This window comes from Borostomias antarcticus, assembly GCF_949987555.1.
Source record: "Borostomias antarcticus genome assembly, chromosome: 6".
Lineage (NCBI taxonomy): Eukaryota > Metazoa > Chordata > Actinopteri > Stomiiformes > Stomiidae > Borostomias > Borostomias antarcticus.
In genome coordinates, this window is record NC_140239.1 from 31058076 (window position 1) to 31074545 (window position 16470).

The following is a 16470-nucleotide window of genomic DNA, read 5'->3' on the forward strand; positions in this document are numbered from 1 at the left end:
CGGCCCAGAAGAGGAACAGCCAATCAGAGTGATCAGAACCTTCCTGATAGTCCATTACTGCCTAAGTGCTGCTGATGAGTCGGGGTCCTACACACGCGGAAAGCGCCGGAAGGAAACGGAGACAACAGCACCGGAGTAAACAACTAAACGAAGGCGAAGAGCGAGACTAGCAAGGTGACATTTCTTCCTCGCGGCACCCGTTCGCATTTCCATGGCGACCTCGCCAAATGAAATCTTCGGCTAACCCCCAAACTAGAAGGAGAGAGTAATAGAGAGACCCAGAGAGAGAGGGTAGGTCTCAGAAGGACTTAGCAGAGATACCAAACATGATATTGTCAGGAAATTTCTCTGCCTGTGACGCTAGCCTGCTGTGATGCTAATACGGTTGCTTAATGTGAAAACACCATGTTTCTTGTTTAGATTTCCGAACCTAATTCCCGCACACAGCTGCTCCCGTCGCGTGAGGCTGCGATGTTATTATCATCACAACACCCGGAAGGAGGAAGTCCTGGAAGTCTAACTCTGCACTGCAAACACTATTAGCATGGAGGGTCGGGCGTGGTCGGACGTGGGTTCGACGGGCGCCGCACTCCCCGCCATCATCGCTGAATCCCCCCTGATGTTCACTCACAGTTTTTGGTGTTGTGGGGAATTTCAGGACTGTCTTCCCACTGCGAGGACTGATTTGTTAAAACATCATAAAAATGGAAAGATGGGTGATGGCTGGGGTGTGGGGGGGGGGGGGGGGCTTCCCTGTTGTGACAGCCTGTGGTGGAGGGTGGACAGGATGTCCGGGCTGGACGGGTAGAGCCAGCCAATCAGCACTGAGCTCATACCGATCACTTCCTATAGCTAGCCAATCAGCACTGAGCTCATACCGATCACTTCCTATAGCTAGCCAATCAGCACTGAGATCATACCGATCACTTCCTATAGCTAGCCAATCAGCACTGAGCTCATACCGATCACTTCCTATAGCTAGCCAATCAGCACTGAGCTCATACCGATCACTTCCTATAGCCAGCCAATCAGCACTGAGCTCATACCGATCACTTCCTATAGCCAGCCAATCAGCACTGAGCTCATACTGATCACTTCCTATAGCCAGCCAATCATCAAAGGAGGAAGATTACACATCAAACAGGAAGTGGGGTTAACGCGTTCTATTAATACATCCATGGGTTAACGCATAGCCATCTGTATTCAGTTCAACCGTCATAGAAGTGTTGGATTGATTACTGAGACCCATCGTGATTGTGATGCTATTTCAAATAAATGTGTTTCACCAGGCGAATTCCAAGTCTGAATACAGTAAAAAATGAGAACCCCCCCCCCCCCCCCATCTTCAAAATGAATCAACCTTGTGAGTGTGTGGAAACAAAGTAGGCCTACACTTTAGGCACCTCCCAGTCAAAGACACCTTCAGGAACTTCAGCTCCCCACCATGGTGAACTTTGACCTTGTGGGTGTCTTGGTCGACAGGTTACAAATTGTGGCAGGAAATGAGAGAGCATGCTGGGGGATTTGTGACCAAGAGGGACCTCTGACCAGCACCTCCGCCGGTTTGGATAAGCCTGCCGTTAGCTTCAAAAGACACCACATACAGTACCTGCTCCTCAACCACTTCCCTTCCTGGAACTCATTGGGGGGGTTGTCTACTCTGTTTTTTCTGTTTAATTGATGTGTGACGTGTTAGTGAGTAGCCAATAGAATAGGACTCCTGCAAATGATGCAGAAAAACAACAAAGGCCTACTTTACCATTTAGCTGTTATGAGGGGTGCACGAGCCCTATATTGTCTTATGAAACAAACGAGCTCCCGTGCTCTGCTGCGGCAGGGTGGAGATGTACTCGCGGACAGCTCTAGAAAAGCCAATTATCGCAGGACGCGGCATCAATTTAAGTGCTAATTGTGTGCGTAATGAGAGGGCTGGCTCTGTGCGGCCGGTGCGCCCTGCCCTCGTCAGCGTGCCGGCTGGGCCATCCTCCTCCCAGCGGAGCGCAGAGGACTAATTAAAAACCTGCATGCGCCGAGGCGTTCTCATCTGATTCACAAGATGGAGATTAATCCTCGGATAAATATGATGATAGGCCTACCAAGATGTTTTTTACGGCTGAGGCGTAGCTCCCTCCTCGGCCGGTCTGTTGCATGTCATTTGGCTTTTTTTTGTAGCCCATACTGTTTGAAATCAGGGCGATTTGTGTCAGTTATTTGAGACCATTCTCTTGAGAGAGGGGAGGTAGAGAAGGCAGAAAGCGAGTTGGTGTAGTCTCAACTCCAGTTGTCACTTGTAATTGTTTATGAGAGAGCCGTTTGTGAGACTTTTGCCTATGGGTAGTCTCTGTTTTGACATTCATTTACAATGTCTTTCACGCTATTACAATGTTTTCACGCTATTGACTTTATTCAAAATTAAGCATTGTATTTCATGCCTAAAATACAATAGGCTACCCAGAAAAAAAGAATAGTGTTTCTAAAAACCTCTAAATTGTGGAAGCTGTAGGCTATGCTATAGTCATATAGCTCACTCAACAGTTGAATTACATCTAGCGTTGAAATATTATTTAGGCCTATCATGCCATAGGCCTATACATGGTATCATATTTTTCCAAATTATTTTCAGTCTTTAAACAGACTTTTGTGCTGTGCCAATCTACAGGCTCCCCGACGTGTAGGCCAGACCATTCTCCAATGGAAGATTAAAAGGCAGCAATTTGGTTAAACTATACGTGTAAACTCTCATTTCAAAACCAGTTAGACTAATCCTACACAACGCGTCTTTAAATATTGTATTTGCTGATATTATTTCAATTGAAAATATTGACATAAATATTGCGGAGTTTAAACAACGGAATTATTATAATTAAAAACTGCAATCTGTTTTCGTTTTGTCATGGGTAAATAATTATATTGGAGGGTGTCTGTTAAAATCGTATTTTTAATACAGCACAGCCTATGGTTATAGATATTTCTCCTAATTAGCCTGTTTGTATCCACAGGCTGTCAAACAGCCCTGAATAACTGGAGTAGCCTGTGTTCAAATTGGTTTCCTCTCCTGAAACGCTTTAAGGGCAGAGAATTCTTCTTTTATCATTACCAGCGTCACCCGCCTATTTTCGTGCACAACCAGCCGCTGGGATGATTTTCTGTGCTGTGAGTCGCAGGTGGATTTCGCATTAAAAACAGGTCCCCCGTCAAGAACCACGGCCAAGAGGGAATGACGTCGATCCTCAATGAGGATACGATAGAGAGAAATACGCCGTTCAGAATTAATGTGTGTGTGTGTGTGTGTGTGTGTGTGTGTGTGTGTGTGTGTGTGTGTGTGTGTGTGTGTGTGTGTGTGTGTGTGTGTGTGTGCGTCAACCACAATCCTACCTTATCATCTTGTAGGCCTACCTTTACTGCACTGCCTTCACGATGCTGACAACTAAACCATATAGTGACTATTTAAAAGGAAAAAATATTGAGCTTGATCTTCACTGGATAATGAGCTATTTTGTCGAACGTTTGCAAAACACACAATGGATGCTGTGTTATGATGATTTGTCATTTTGTCAAATCATGACTTGAAAGATGTAGATGGTGGCCTATAGGGTACGGCAGCATGTCGCTTAGTAGCATAATGAGACAAATTGAATTGAAATAGAATACGTTCACAAGTCTTCAAACACGAATGTAAGGACTATGGGGAATGGATATCAAAATAAGATAAACAACTGCATTTACAAAACGTAGAAAATGCATCCAGCTGGCTGGTGAATTAAAGATCAGACGACATCAATAAGAGAAAAAAACATAGTAGCCTAGAATAAATGCGGTTCATTATATATGCCTACATAAATAGTAGCCTAATGTATATTATTATTTTAAGACAAAACGTTTTGTGCAAAGACGCGAACCTCTTTTCTTGACAGAAATAGCCTATAGTATATTTCTTTGGAATATAGGGCCGAAAAAGCTTGCAACTTTCAAAATATCCTACTAGGCCCATGGCAATGATATCATATCTTTCTGCAAAAAGCCAAATGTGAAATGTGCCTATATTGTTCAAACTGTGTTTGGATTAAGCACTCGGCAGCTCAACGAGTCTCGATCAACAACCTTGACCAGAGAATGCAAAACGTTTCACCACAATGTCCTTTCCCAAAAAGGTGACATAGGTGTGCAAAAATACGCTTACAGTGTGAATCTACATGTGGGTGTTATTGTGTTATAAACGCAAACCCCCTCCAGACAAAACACTTACGTTGATCATGCACATGTTTCCTTCGGGTTTGCTCTGTCTGGGTCAGGGGTGAACGTTTCACACCAACCCCGCGTCCAATGAGAAAGTCGACCTCAATACTTGCCGCCCAATAAGAGCCCGAGTGTGACAGTGGGCTGGTCCTGAGCAGAGAGAGAGAGAGAGAGATTGAGAGAGAGAGAGAGATTGAGAGAGAGAGAGAGATTGAGAGAGAGAGAGATTGAGAGAGAGAGAGAGATTGAGGTAGTTTGGAGACGAGGTCTGGACACGAATACCACTCGTCGCTTGTCCCTAATTTGGAGAAGTGTATGCAGGGTCCACGCGCCCTTCCAGGTGGAACCCCGCGAGGAGTTGGATCTAAACTAACCGGCTCGAGTGGGGAACCCGGATCAGGACAGGTGAGATTCCCCTGGGCTGGTTACGGGTTCTAGGTAGGTGAGTAACTAACATCGGGGGGGGAATCAAACCAGGCGTTTTAGCATTATCGGCCTGTTAAGCAATTATTATTGCTATCGTGGTTATAAGGCCTATTGGGCTATTACGCCTATTATTATTATTATTATTATTATTACTATTCAACTAGTAGTAGTAGCAGTATTGTTATTATATAACGAGACAATTAATATCACTTTATGTAGGCTATAAATGTTGATGTTAACGTTGGTCCTCTTACCATTAGTTTATGCCAAAGCAATTATTTAGTTCTGTTTATAGCTCCCCGTCTGCATGATCACAGGCTAGTGATGATAGTATAGGCCTATACACGCCAATCGATCTCTAGGACATGAATACATTTCAAGACGAGTAAAAGGATAATATATCTTTTCACTTGGACAATAGTCTATCAATTTATATCATAGAAAGAATGCCTATCGAATACATTGTGTTTCTTACTTGTGTCCTGTGTTTCTCAGGCAAAGAAGAATGTCGTCTTGAAGCCGTTGAGTCCCTCTGAGGTAAAAGTGACAGTTGGTAAAAGTGACAGTTGGGCTTCAAGAGAATCCTCATTCGATCGCACGCGCACGTCAACAACGCGGTAAAGGAATTTGAAAAAAAATAAGTGCCGCGTGCATTTATTTGAGAATAAAAGAGCTGAGCAGGAGAACATGACACGAGAGAAAAACGGGGGTATTTTTCCTAAGGGGGTTTGATGGACCAGCGTGGGGTAGAGGAATGATTTAAGGTATTAAAAAGGAAGGGAAAGAAGTCAAAATGAAGGAGAAATCAAAGACTGCCGCAAGGACTAGACGGGAAAAGGAGAACAGCGAATTCTACGAACTGGCCAAGATGTTGCCTTTGCCGTCGGCCATCACGTCCCAGCTGGACAAAGCCTCGATCATACGGCTGACCACCAGTTACCTGAAGATGAGGATCGTCTTTCCTCAGGGTAAGTAGGTCTCACACTTATTCTGGGATTATTTTCTCGGACATACTATTTTAGGTCACCCCACATTGGCAGACTCCATCAATGTTGCCACCATCTTAAAAGGGAACCTCATTATTGATGCATCGCCCTACAATAATAACCTATAGCTATTCAGTTTTATGTTGTTGTTGTTTTTTATTTATTTTTTATTTTGTTCTCATAGCCTACGGAGCGTTACAGCATACAGTGAAAACCATATACAGACTGGGTGCGTTCGGTTTATCATCAACCTGCTGGACATTAGTGTAGGCCTGGGCGGAGATCCATGTCTCTGCGAAATGTGTAGGTCTCTCTCGGGGTCAGGATATTTTCTGACCACCTAGGCCTGCGCATGCAGAACCCCGTTAGGCTAGTATAGGCTAGCAATTGTTGTTTTGCTTTTCTGCACAAAAATATTGAATGGATTCAGTATTAGTGGGCTATTCATAGGCCCGTACTGAGCTGCAGACACTCAGCGGCAGGTAGCCTACCTTTCAAGACACAATGCAGACCAGAATGATATTTGCTGACGGTCCAAATTCAATGTGGGCTATATTTATTTATGTTAAATATCTATAAATACCTGTTATTTACATTTCACTAAAATCGGAAGTATTCAAAATAATGTTCTGTCATGTGTCACTAAGTCTCACACTTTGCCAGGCGTAGAAGTCTACAGCCTAACAGCCTAACAGACATATAAACACATGTGGCACCAGTTAAAACTAGGCTACACCTGTTCCTTATCCTACAGGTAGGCCTAGCCTAAATAAAAACAATAGGCCTACCAAATATCCTCATGTAGCTTAGGCCTATAAATGTAATGTGCTAGTTATGTAGTCTAACTGATAGCATGGTGGGATTCTCCAATCAAACTTTGTCGACGTCATTTCGATTTTATATTATATTTATTGATTGTGTATCATACAATAGGCCTATTGCGCCATCAACAATATTGCACAGGTTAGTTGGTTAAAACGTAGCCTATTCAGTCTGAAAGGAAGATTGTCTATAAGGCATGAATCCTGTAGTAACATAGGTACAGGCAATGCTTTTCTTTGACCTCGTAAATAATATTGACCTATGTTTTGCTTGATAATGTCAGGATTAGGACTCGTTCACTTCGAGTGCAAGTCGGGCTGTTCTATTGGATTTATCTGGTAGGCTAGGCTATATGGCCCGTGACGAGAATAGACTAAAACTTTGGGATATAAGCTGCATGAGGCAAACTTTAATTCCTGTAGGCTAGAAGTGTAAATCGCTAAAACAATGACTAGTGCAAAGGGAGATGTTTATAACGCGTTCCTGCAGCAAACAGCTATGTGGGGTGAATAACATACTACACTGGGCCTGTAGGTCAAGGTTTATTTCTCATCAAAAACCGGCAAGCTAAGTAGCCTACAAAACAATGCTTGTTTGTTGATATTGCTGAAACATTCTAGACATTATATTTCACCAGTATATCCAAACAATTCGATGTGCCCATTCCAGCTCACATTGAATAAAAAAAATAGGCTAAATCATTTACATTTCAGAAGGCGATGTGGATCAGCTGTATTGTAGAAACATATTTGCTATGAGAAAGGTCTAGGTTCACCCGAGCAGCAAATGATTAACATTTGCCACTGTGTTCATCCCATATCCCCGTGGTGAAAGCAGCAGTCTTCTGTCAGTGTCAGTGTTTCCAGACCTCTGTCAGTCTCTCTGCTGTGTTGTGGAAGAGGTTAGGAGGTTAGAAACTCATTTCTCAGCAACAGCTGAATCCCAAACACATGATGACGCGGAAGAGGCGATTTCAAGCATTCTTTTCGGATAGACTGTGGTGGAAAATTTACAGATTATATTCAAATGTGAAATGCTGTTTGTCTTCCCTATGATTTGCATTTCTATTGAGATATGCGTTCTAGTTGTTATATCAAGACTTAGGTTTGTTATATCAAGACTTACCTTTCCTCGATGATTTGCCATGCTCTGTGGATTTGGGGTTTTGATATCATTCATGGTGTGTAGGCTAGACATTCGTTTCCATTTTGATATTATTTTAAGGAGTACGCCTACAGAATTATTTCTTCAATTCTCGATTCTATCAAACATTAGGCCTATAGGCCACTGCTTAATAGAAGAATGGAGCATTATGCATTCTTTTTTTTAAATAAATATTATCAGTGGTAGGCCTATTCGTAGTAACCTAGCCTATATTATTAAATTATGGATTAATATCAGTGTCATTGTCACTAATGTTGAACACACGTTTTAGTGTAGAGATAGGCTACTGTATGGACGTTACACATAATTGTAATTTCTGAAATGTTACAGCCTAGGCTACCTGTTCTGGTTTGGTTTTAGGTTTGGGTGAAGCTTGGGGTCACACGAGTAGAACCAGATCTCTGGACAATGTAGGGCGCGAGCTGGGATCTCATCTACTCCAGGTAAATTAAAGCTAAACATATTTCGATTTTAAATGCACAGTGTGCATTTCAAAATAATGTTTAATTGTTTATATTAAGAATAGCACATGATGTAGATTGAATCAAAATAGTTTCTTTTGGATATGATTTGTTTATTTGGCACGCTTTCTTTTCCGCAGACACTGGATGGATTCATCTTTGTGGTCGCTCCGGACGGGAAGATCATGTACATCTCCGAAACAGCATCCGTGCATTTAGGACTTTCTCAGGTCCGTGGTCAATGCAATAATCTTACTTTAAAGCATTTTGTGACGATTAGGCTATATTATTTGAATAGTCGTTTCTTTATAGTCTTTATTTTACCACTTAATTACCGAGGTTATTCTTAACAGGTAGAGTTGACTGGGAACAGTATTTATGAGTATGTCCACCCCGCCGACCACGACGAAATGACTGCCGTCCTGACCCCACATCAACCCTACCATTCGCACTTCGTTCAAGGTAGGCAATACGTCCAATAGCACGTCTATTTGATAATATACCGCGTGTTTAATTACCTAAAGAAGCGCCCGTCATCTGACACCTTTCAGAATATGAGATGGAGCGCTCCTTCTTCCTGAGGATGAAATGTGTGCTCGCGAAGAGAAACGCCGGTCTTACCAGTGGTGGATATAAGGTAGGTCATTCCTGACTTGAACATTCATTTAAATCACGCTTTGATAAGCCAAGCGAGTCCTATTTTATATTCTAATATAATTAATAAATAATAATAAAAAAGTGTAAAATGGCGGCGCGTCAGACACCTAACGGCCGCACCTCACCGGTCAGGTGATACACTGCAGCGGCTACCTGAAGATCCGTCAGTACAGCCTGGACATGTCGCCCTTCGACGGCTGCTACCAGAACGTGGGCCTGGTGGCGGTGGGCCACTCGCTGCCCCCCAGCGCCGTGACGGAGATCAAGCTGCACAGCAACATGTTCATGTTCAGGGCCAGTCTCGACATGAAGCTCATCTTCCTCGACTCAAGGTAGGCTTACTTTACCTACAGTATGAAATATAGACGACTCAAGGTAGGCTTACTTTACCTAAAGTATGAAATATAGACGACTCAAGGTAGGCTTACTTTACCTACAGTATGAAATATAGACGACTCAAGGTAGGCTTACTTTACCTACAGTATGAAATATAGACGACTCAAGGTAGGCTTACTTACCTACAGTATGAAATATAGACGACTCAAGGTAGGCTTACTTTACCTACAGTATGAAATATAGACGACAATGAAATATGATGATGTGATTGCACCATCTGTTTTGTCACGGTCGTTCCTGAATACATTTTATTTTTTTATTTTTTTGCAGTGATCATTGTTTTACTGTTCAAACTAAAATATTCACTGTAATTATTGATTTTATACATGTAGTCTATTCTTTAAAAAAAAAAAAAAATCGGTTCTATGCATCTTGAAAACAACTAGGTAAAAAAAGAAGGGAAAAAAGAAGTAGAAAAAGATCTTGGTAGCATGATTTGTGTTTAAAAACAGACCATGGCACGTCCTAAGCCGCCTATCTCCGCCAATCTCCGAGAGAATTAAGAATTTGCTGAGTCACCCCCCCCCCTCCACCACCCCCCCCCTCCAGGGTGGCAGATCTGACAGGATACGAGCCCCAGGACCTGATTGAGAAGACCCTTTACCACCACGTCCACAGCTGTGACACCTTCCACCTGCGCTGCGCCCACCACCTGTGTGAGTCCCGGGTTTGGCTCCTCCCCCTCGTCAGACGCTACCTGCACAGGGGCGTGGCCTGTGACCCTGTAGGCGCTCAGACATCCACCTTCAAAACACACACGAGAAATACACACGCACACTCTCACACATGTACATGAGGATAGTACACATGCATTCACACACACGCACAGGAATATACACACACACACACACACAGGAATTTACACATACACACACACACACACACAGGAATATACACACACACACACACACACACATAAATGCATACACTCACATAGGGCTGCACGATTATGACAAAAGATAATAATTGCAAAATGGTAATTGCGATTAATAATTGCGATTAATATTTCAAAGTAATAGCTTTAGCTCTGCACAGTTTGCATATGACCTTGAGCTTGAGCGACATCATCTTTTTCGTAACCACTCAGCAGGAACGCATGTGATTGGTCAGACAGCATAAGCGCCTGTGATTCGTCCGTGTAGTCCTAGCACACTCAATTCAAAGCAAAATTATTAATCACATTAATTGCGGCCTTTCGCGATTAGTTAATTGCGGAGATCATAATCGCGATTTCTATTAATTCACGATTAATTGTGCAGCCCTACACTCACACTAACTAACTTTATATTCATAACAAGCAATATTTTCCCTCTAACATTATACACTAGTAAAATGTCTCCTCCTGTCCTCATCTGTAGTGCTGGTGAAGGGCCAGGTGACCACCAAATACTACCGCTTCCTGGCCAAGCAGGGCGGCTGGGTCTGGGTCCAGAGCTACGCCACCATCGTCCACAACAGCCGCTCCTCCCGACCTCACTGCATCGTCAGCGTCAACTACGTCCTCACGTGAGTCACACACCGTGGCCATGTGTGTGTTCACACTCCTGCTTAGTCATCTAGCGGATTTTGTGTGGAGTATTATCTTCTGCTTCCGACACATTTATCAGACCTGCAAACTTGTCACCTTTTGGCTACAGTCACCTTTTTTTATGTTAACCATGGTAGTTTCAGTGAATCTAGAGCAGTGGTTCTTAACCTTGTTGGAGGTACTGAACCCCACCAGTTCCATATGCGCATTCACCGAACCCTTCTTAATTGGAAAAATAAAATATGATTTTTTCAAATTCAAAACATACTGTAGGTATATATTTTACTGGTGCACAAAATGAACCGTGCATCAACATCACTGTGTTCAAAGAACAAAACCATCAAAACATGATTTTCACACAAAAACAAAAGCATAATAATGAATATTTACTGAAAATCAGTGTGACTTCTGCTGTTGCCTTTCAGAGACCAATTCAGACCTTGGCAAGTGCCACTCTCATGTCATTTTCGCAACAAAGTCTGTTCCTTTCACAATCACACGACGTACCATCACGACAGTCACAAGTCGACTACTGAGCGCACCAAATTCCCTGCAGCACAGATAGGCCAAGCGATGTAGCGTGATCACCTGCAGCCAATGATGGCTAAGCGGGGCGTGTCATTACGAATCATATGAGTCGGGTGTGTGTCTTGACCTCCGCCGAACCCCTGAGACTGACTCACCGAACTCACCTTTTTCACTACTCTTTACACTTTATTTCCATGCAAATGGCCAGAAATGTTCAAACGTAGCGCATCTATTATATTAGACCCTCCTCAAATGTATTAATCAAGGTAGGTAAATTAATACCTCTAAATAAATCGACAAGCACAGCCTGACTAGTGAATGCAGGACTGGATTTGACTAAACACCATTCAGGTTGGAAGTTGAGGAAAATAGACAGTTGTTTGGTGGATAGAAAACAGACATCTACTCCCTGATTTACATCAACTGAAAGACGTAGAGAACTAATTGGAATGGCTTAATCCGGGACTGCAGTTAGGTTTCCATGTGGAGCGTTGCGTGATGTTTGATTCTGTATGGTATTTGTCTGGTATGATGCGTGTGGATCGCTCTGTGTGTGTCGTGAGAGCCCAGAGTAGGATAAGACCCTTGGAGACAGTAAGACAAACATGTGGGTTCAACCCCATCAAGAAACCTCCACTGTCACAATCGATCTGGACTCCCAGGAAAGAAAAATCTATCCCACAATGCACTGGGAATCAATAGCCATCTCATAGCTGCAGCCCATGGTAGATTTCCTTTGTTAGGGTTGCTTGATCCAGACATAGCTCTTAATCTGTGTAAAGCTGTGTTTTTGTGTGTGTGTGTGTGTGTGTGTGTGTGTGTGTGTGTGTGTGTGTGTGTGTTCAGGCTTGCTTTCCATCTCCTTTCAGTATGTTCATGGGTGCACACACTACAATAACTCAAACACAAATGCATCTCAATAAGTACAGTCAAATATAAGTGTTGTTTTGAATCACTATAAATGTATCTAATGGGCTCTATTTTAAATATGAAACATGTATTTTAGCTGCTTCTTTACCGTGCCGTTTTCATTGAATCCCGGCCTTTGAGTGTCTATAATAGTTCACACCAGCATGCGTGCACATCTGGACGGGCTACTGTAATCACCGCTGACCGCTACGGTGTGTGCAGAAAACTAGAGCTGCCATTTACAATCCAACAGATCGCTTTCATTAATAATGCTCTGGTGAGCATTAATAATGCTCTGATTCTGGATGTGAGGGACCCTGACTTTGACCCCTGACCCCCGGGCCACCCAGGTGGAATTCTGCTAGCGCAGCTGAGTTTGCACAAAAGCCGAGCTGATATTGGCTCAGAAGCGAGTCGGGGAGGGCAGGGAGGATTCAGGAACCTCCACGGCTACTGTACCTGGCGAGAACAAACACGTGTGTCACACAGACCAGCGACTATCCAAACAGCGCCGTTCCCAGAGGTGTCACACATAACGAATGGGTCATATTTAGAGCGGGTTTAACAGGGCCGGGCCCAGTCGGGGTCAGGCTACGGGCACGGGGTTTAAAATGCCACTGGGTGCTATTACATACTGTTGATGTGATAAGTTAAGAATAGGAGACCATGTTTGCTGAACGTTTGACACAGGAGCCTTTTCAATCGCCCCGTGTTGACAGTCTGATGGAGGTCAACTGTGGGATTGTGGGTAAAAATGCCAAAGGTGTCGGATATACAATGTATATACATATACAGGTGGCAAATGAACCGGCGATGAGAGTCATGTACATCTCTGTTGTGTGGTTATGAATGTGTGTGTGTGTGTGTTTGTGTGTGTGTGCGTGTGTGTATTTAAGAGGACGCAAACTGTAACTGATGGAGAAGGATTGGGATGAGAGAGGTCATGATGTTGACATTAAGGGAATGGTTGTAACTCGGCAGACAATACACTGCGTTTTGTGTGTGTGTGTGTGTGGTCACGCATGTGAACGCGCGTGTGTGTGCTCTGGCAATGTTTGTACGGTGTGAATGAATGATTAACTCGGCCCATAGACTCTGCTTTGTTTCGTGACGAATGTGCAGGGAGAGTAATCTCCCTCTCTGGCTTATCTTCAAGACTCTTTTCATGTCTCATAGTCTTCTCATTCATCAAGATGCAGAAAAGACCTTCGTGAAATAGGTCTCACTCGCTATCAATAGACAATATTGACAGTGTAATAATAAGTGTAATAGACGTCTGCAGTGTAAAAATGACCGTATATGTAATTTCGTACGCTATATAATGCTTACGAGAGAAAATACGCTCGCTACAAAATGGCCGCCGGTGTGCATGTGTGTGAGCAGGGACACGGAGTACAAGGGGATCCAGCTGTCTTTGGACCAGATGAGTCCGACCAAGCCGGCCTTCCCTTACACCAGCACCCCCAACAGCACAGCGGAGAGGAAGGGGACCAAGTCACGCCTGACGCAAGCCAAGGCCAAGGCCAGAGTGTCCCCTTACCCACAGGTGACAAACTGGCCACATAAACAGCCTATTAGTCCTCATGCCAACACAGCACAGTGTGAAAGGGCTTGAGCCCTGCCATTAAAAGTGTATTGTGTTGCCTCTGTGTATGAGATGCGGTGTATAAATAAAGTTTGATTTGATTTGTTTTCTCCCGCAGTTCTCGGCCTTCCACCCCGAGCGCTCCGAGTCAGACCAGGACAGCCAATGGGGAGGCAGCCCTCTGACAGACTCCGCCTCCCCTCAGCTGCTGGACCCCGGGGAGGGCGTGGACGCGTCGTGCGCCTACCGGCTCTACCCGGACGCCGGCGCCCTGTGCTACGGCCTGGCCCTATCGGAGGAGGACCTGACCCAGGGCTCCGCCCACCCTCACGCCCCCGCCTGCGACCGCGCCCGCTGCCAGGCCGGACGCTACTTCCTGGGCGGTGGCGCCGCCGCCCCCCAGTCGGGGAGAGAGGCCTGGTGGGACGCCACGCGCTCCGTCCTCTCGCTCCCCAAGTCCTCGCTGGAAAACGGCGAGGGCTACGATGTCACTTCCTACCACGCCGCTGTTCACGGTGAGGCGTTAAGATGGCGACCTTGGCCATCTGGTCCTGGAAACAGCAGTGGATTTGCTTTTCCTGGTAGCTGTTTGCCAAATGTTATTGTGGGCAAAGCAGAGTTGTTTACACCGATTCTTGCCAACATGGCGATTGTTACCATCTGTTGTACGATAAGTGCCTGCTGTCAAAGCCAAGCTATTCCAGATTTCACATCCATAAACAAAGAAACAACTCGCAACAGTATTGTGTGTCAACGCTTGCGTTGTGAAGATGATCACATGAGTTTGATGCATAACCACTATAATTTCAGCCATGTCACTTTAAAAGGAGAGAAAAACTACTAAAGTATTTTTCATTCATCAGTATCAATTCATTCCTCCACCATAATTCCAGTAGAAACATTCTAATTATTATTATATGATCTTTTATGTGTTGTGCTTGATGCTTTTAATGTCTCATGTGAAGCACTTTGAATTTCCTTGTTGCTGAAATGTGCTCTACAAATAAACTCGCCTTATCTTATATTTCCGTTTTTAAAAATTGGAATCTTTTTTCTTTCCTGCGTCTGACAGGGCGTGGTCACTGGGATGAGGAGAGCGTGGTCAGCTCGCCAGAAGGGGGCGCCGGCTCCACCAGCGACTCGGGCGAGCGTTACCGCGGCGACCACTTCCGTGTGAGCCCCCAGGAGCCGAGCAAGATGGAGACGCTGATCCGGGCCACGCGCCAGATGATCAAGGAGGAGGAGAACCGCCTGCAGCTTCACAAGGGGCCCCTGGACACGCTGGGGCCCCTGACCGGCCTCTCCAGGGCCCACAGCCCCTGCTTCGCCCCCTCGCTGCCCCTCCCCCAGGCCGCCATGCCCGGCGTGGTCTGCCGCGGCCCCGGCCTCGCCGACCTCGACCTCGCCTCCTCCGACCGCCTCCACCACCGCGACGACGCCGGCAAGGGCCCCCGTGACGACGACGCCGCGCCAAGCCCCGCCTCCCTGTCTCGGCTGAGCAGCCCCAGCTCGGAGGGCGTGTCCAGGACGGGCCCGGCGGGCGCCAAAGACTACCTGCAGCCGGACGTGTCCCCGCACCCCGCCCAGGGGAGCCCGCTGCTGTACCCCGCCCAGGACAGGCAGCCCCTGGACCGGCACGCGGCCTACGCCCTGACCGGCTACTCCCTGGAGCACCTCTACGACCCGGAGGGCCTGCGTAGCTACGCGGGGCTCGGCGGCGGCTGTGGCGGTGGCGTCCAGTACGACATGGCCGCCGCGCACGTGCGCATGCAGGCCGACCCCATGCAGGGACACAAGGCCACGTCGGTCATCATCACCAACGGGAGCTGACCGCGGCGGACGCAAGACGCCAGCCCCGCCCCCTCACCGACCGGTACCGCCTCCCCGTTCATCCCGGTCGGGGGAACCTGACAAGACGGGCTGAAGGCCGGCCCACGTGGGCGTGGCCTGACGCTAGGGGGCGGCGCCGGAGGGACAGGATTCCTCCCCTGCAGCGAGCCGAGACGCCGTGAAAAGGCGAGTCCAGCTTCTCAGTTGAGTTTCCAGCCGGGTTAAAGATAAACTCAACGTCTCGGTCCTAACAGAGCGTCACGCACCAGCAACTAGCCCAATTAACACCGCCGTTTTTCCCATGGTGGTCAACTGAACACCATCGTGGATTTTTTTTTGGGTTTTGCCAGAGCCTGTTCTTCACAAATACTACAATTACAACATTGAAAAGGAAAGTAGTGACAGGAAATGAGTTTTATTTTTCCATGCCTATGTTTCCTCTGTTCACTGTAATTTCATTTATTTGTCAATATGTCAAATAAAAAGTCTTCTATATGTAATGTAGGTTAACCGTCGTTGGGAAGGCTTATTTTAGACTGCTTGCATCTGTCTTTGTCCCATTTGGTTTGGATGACACATTATGTCCCCGTGTTTTCCGTCCCTCGACACTTTAAAACGGAGAGATAGAAAAGACATCCTCTTATCTTTATTTGTTCCAAATGTCTCTTTTTTATTTTCCATGTTCTCTCCATCCATCTTTCATGTCTCCATCTGTTTGGTCGCCGCCCTCTCATTTAATTTATGATGTAAATATGGTCAAAGGATGATTTTTGGACAACAGTCATAAGATTATTTATTAATTGGGGGAAAATGTCTTTTCAATCTAAATACAGCTGCAATCAAACCCTACTCTGTGTTGGTTTTGTTCTTGTGTCTGTTGAGTTGGGTCAACTACGTTCCATCAAACATGAGTGAATAAGAGAACAAGACATTACGGTAATT

At 45.4% G+C, this 16470-nt stretch overlaps 1 protein-coding gene across 1 annotated transcript; it reads left to right on the forward strand.

Annotated features, from left to right (window-relative positions):
* Positions 1-5455: 5455 nt before the first annotated feature.
* Positions 5456-15528, forward strand: LOC311310706 (single-minded homolog 1-like; the record flags this gene model as incomplete). The annotated part of the gene is made up of 11 exons (XM_084440237.1): positions 5456-5630; positions 7995-8077; positions 8236-8329; positions 8453-8557; positions 8647-8732; positions 8885-9084; positions 9698-9804; positions 10507-10654; positions 13497-13659; positions 13817-14213; positions 14771-15528. The coding sequence occupies 11 exons, from the start codon at positions 5456-5458 to the stop codon at positions 15526-15528; spliced, it is 2316 nt and encodes a 771-aa protein (XP_084296363.1).
* Between the last annotated feature and the right edge of the window lie 942 nt (positions 15529-16470).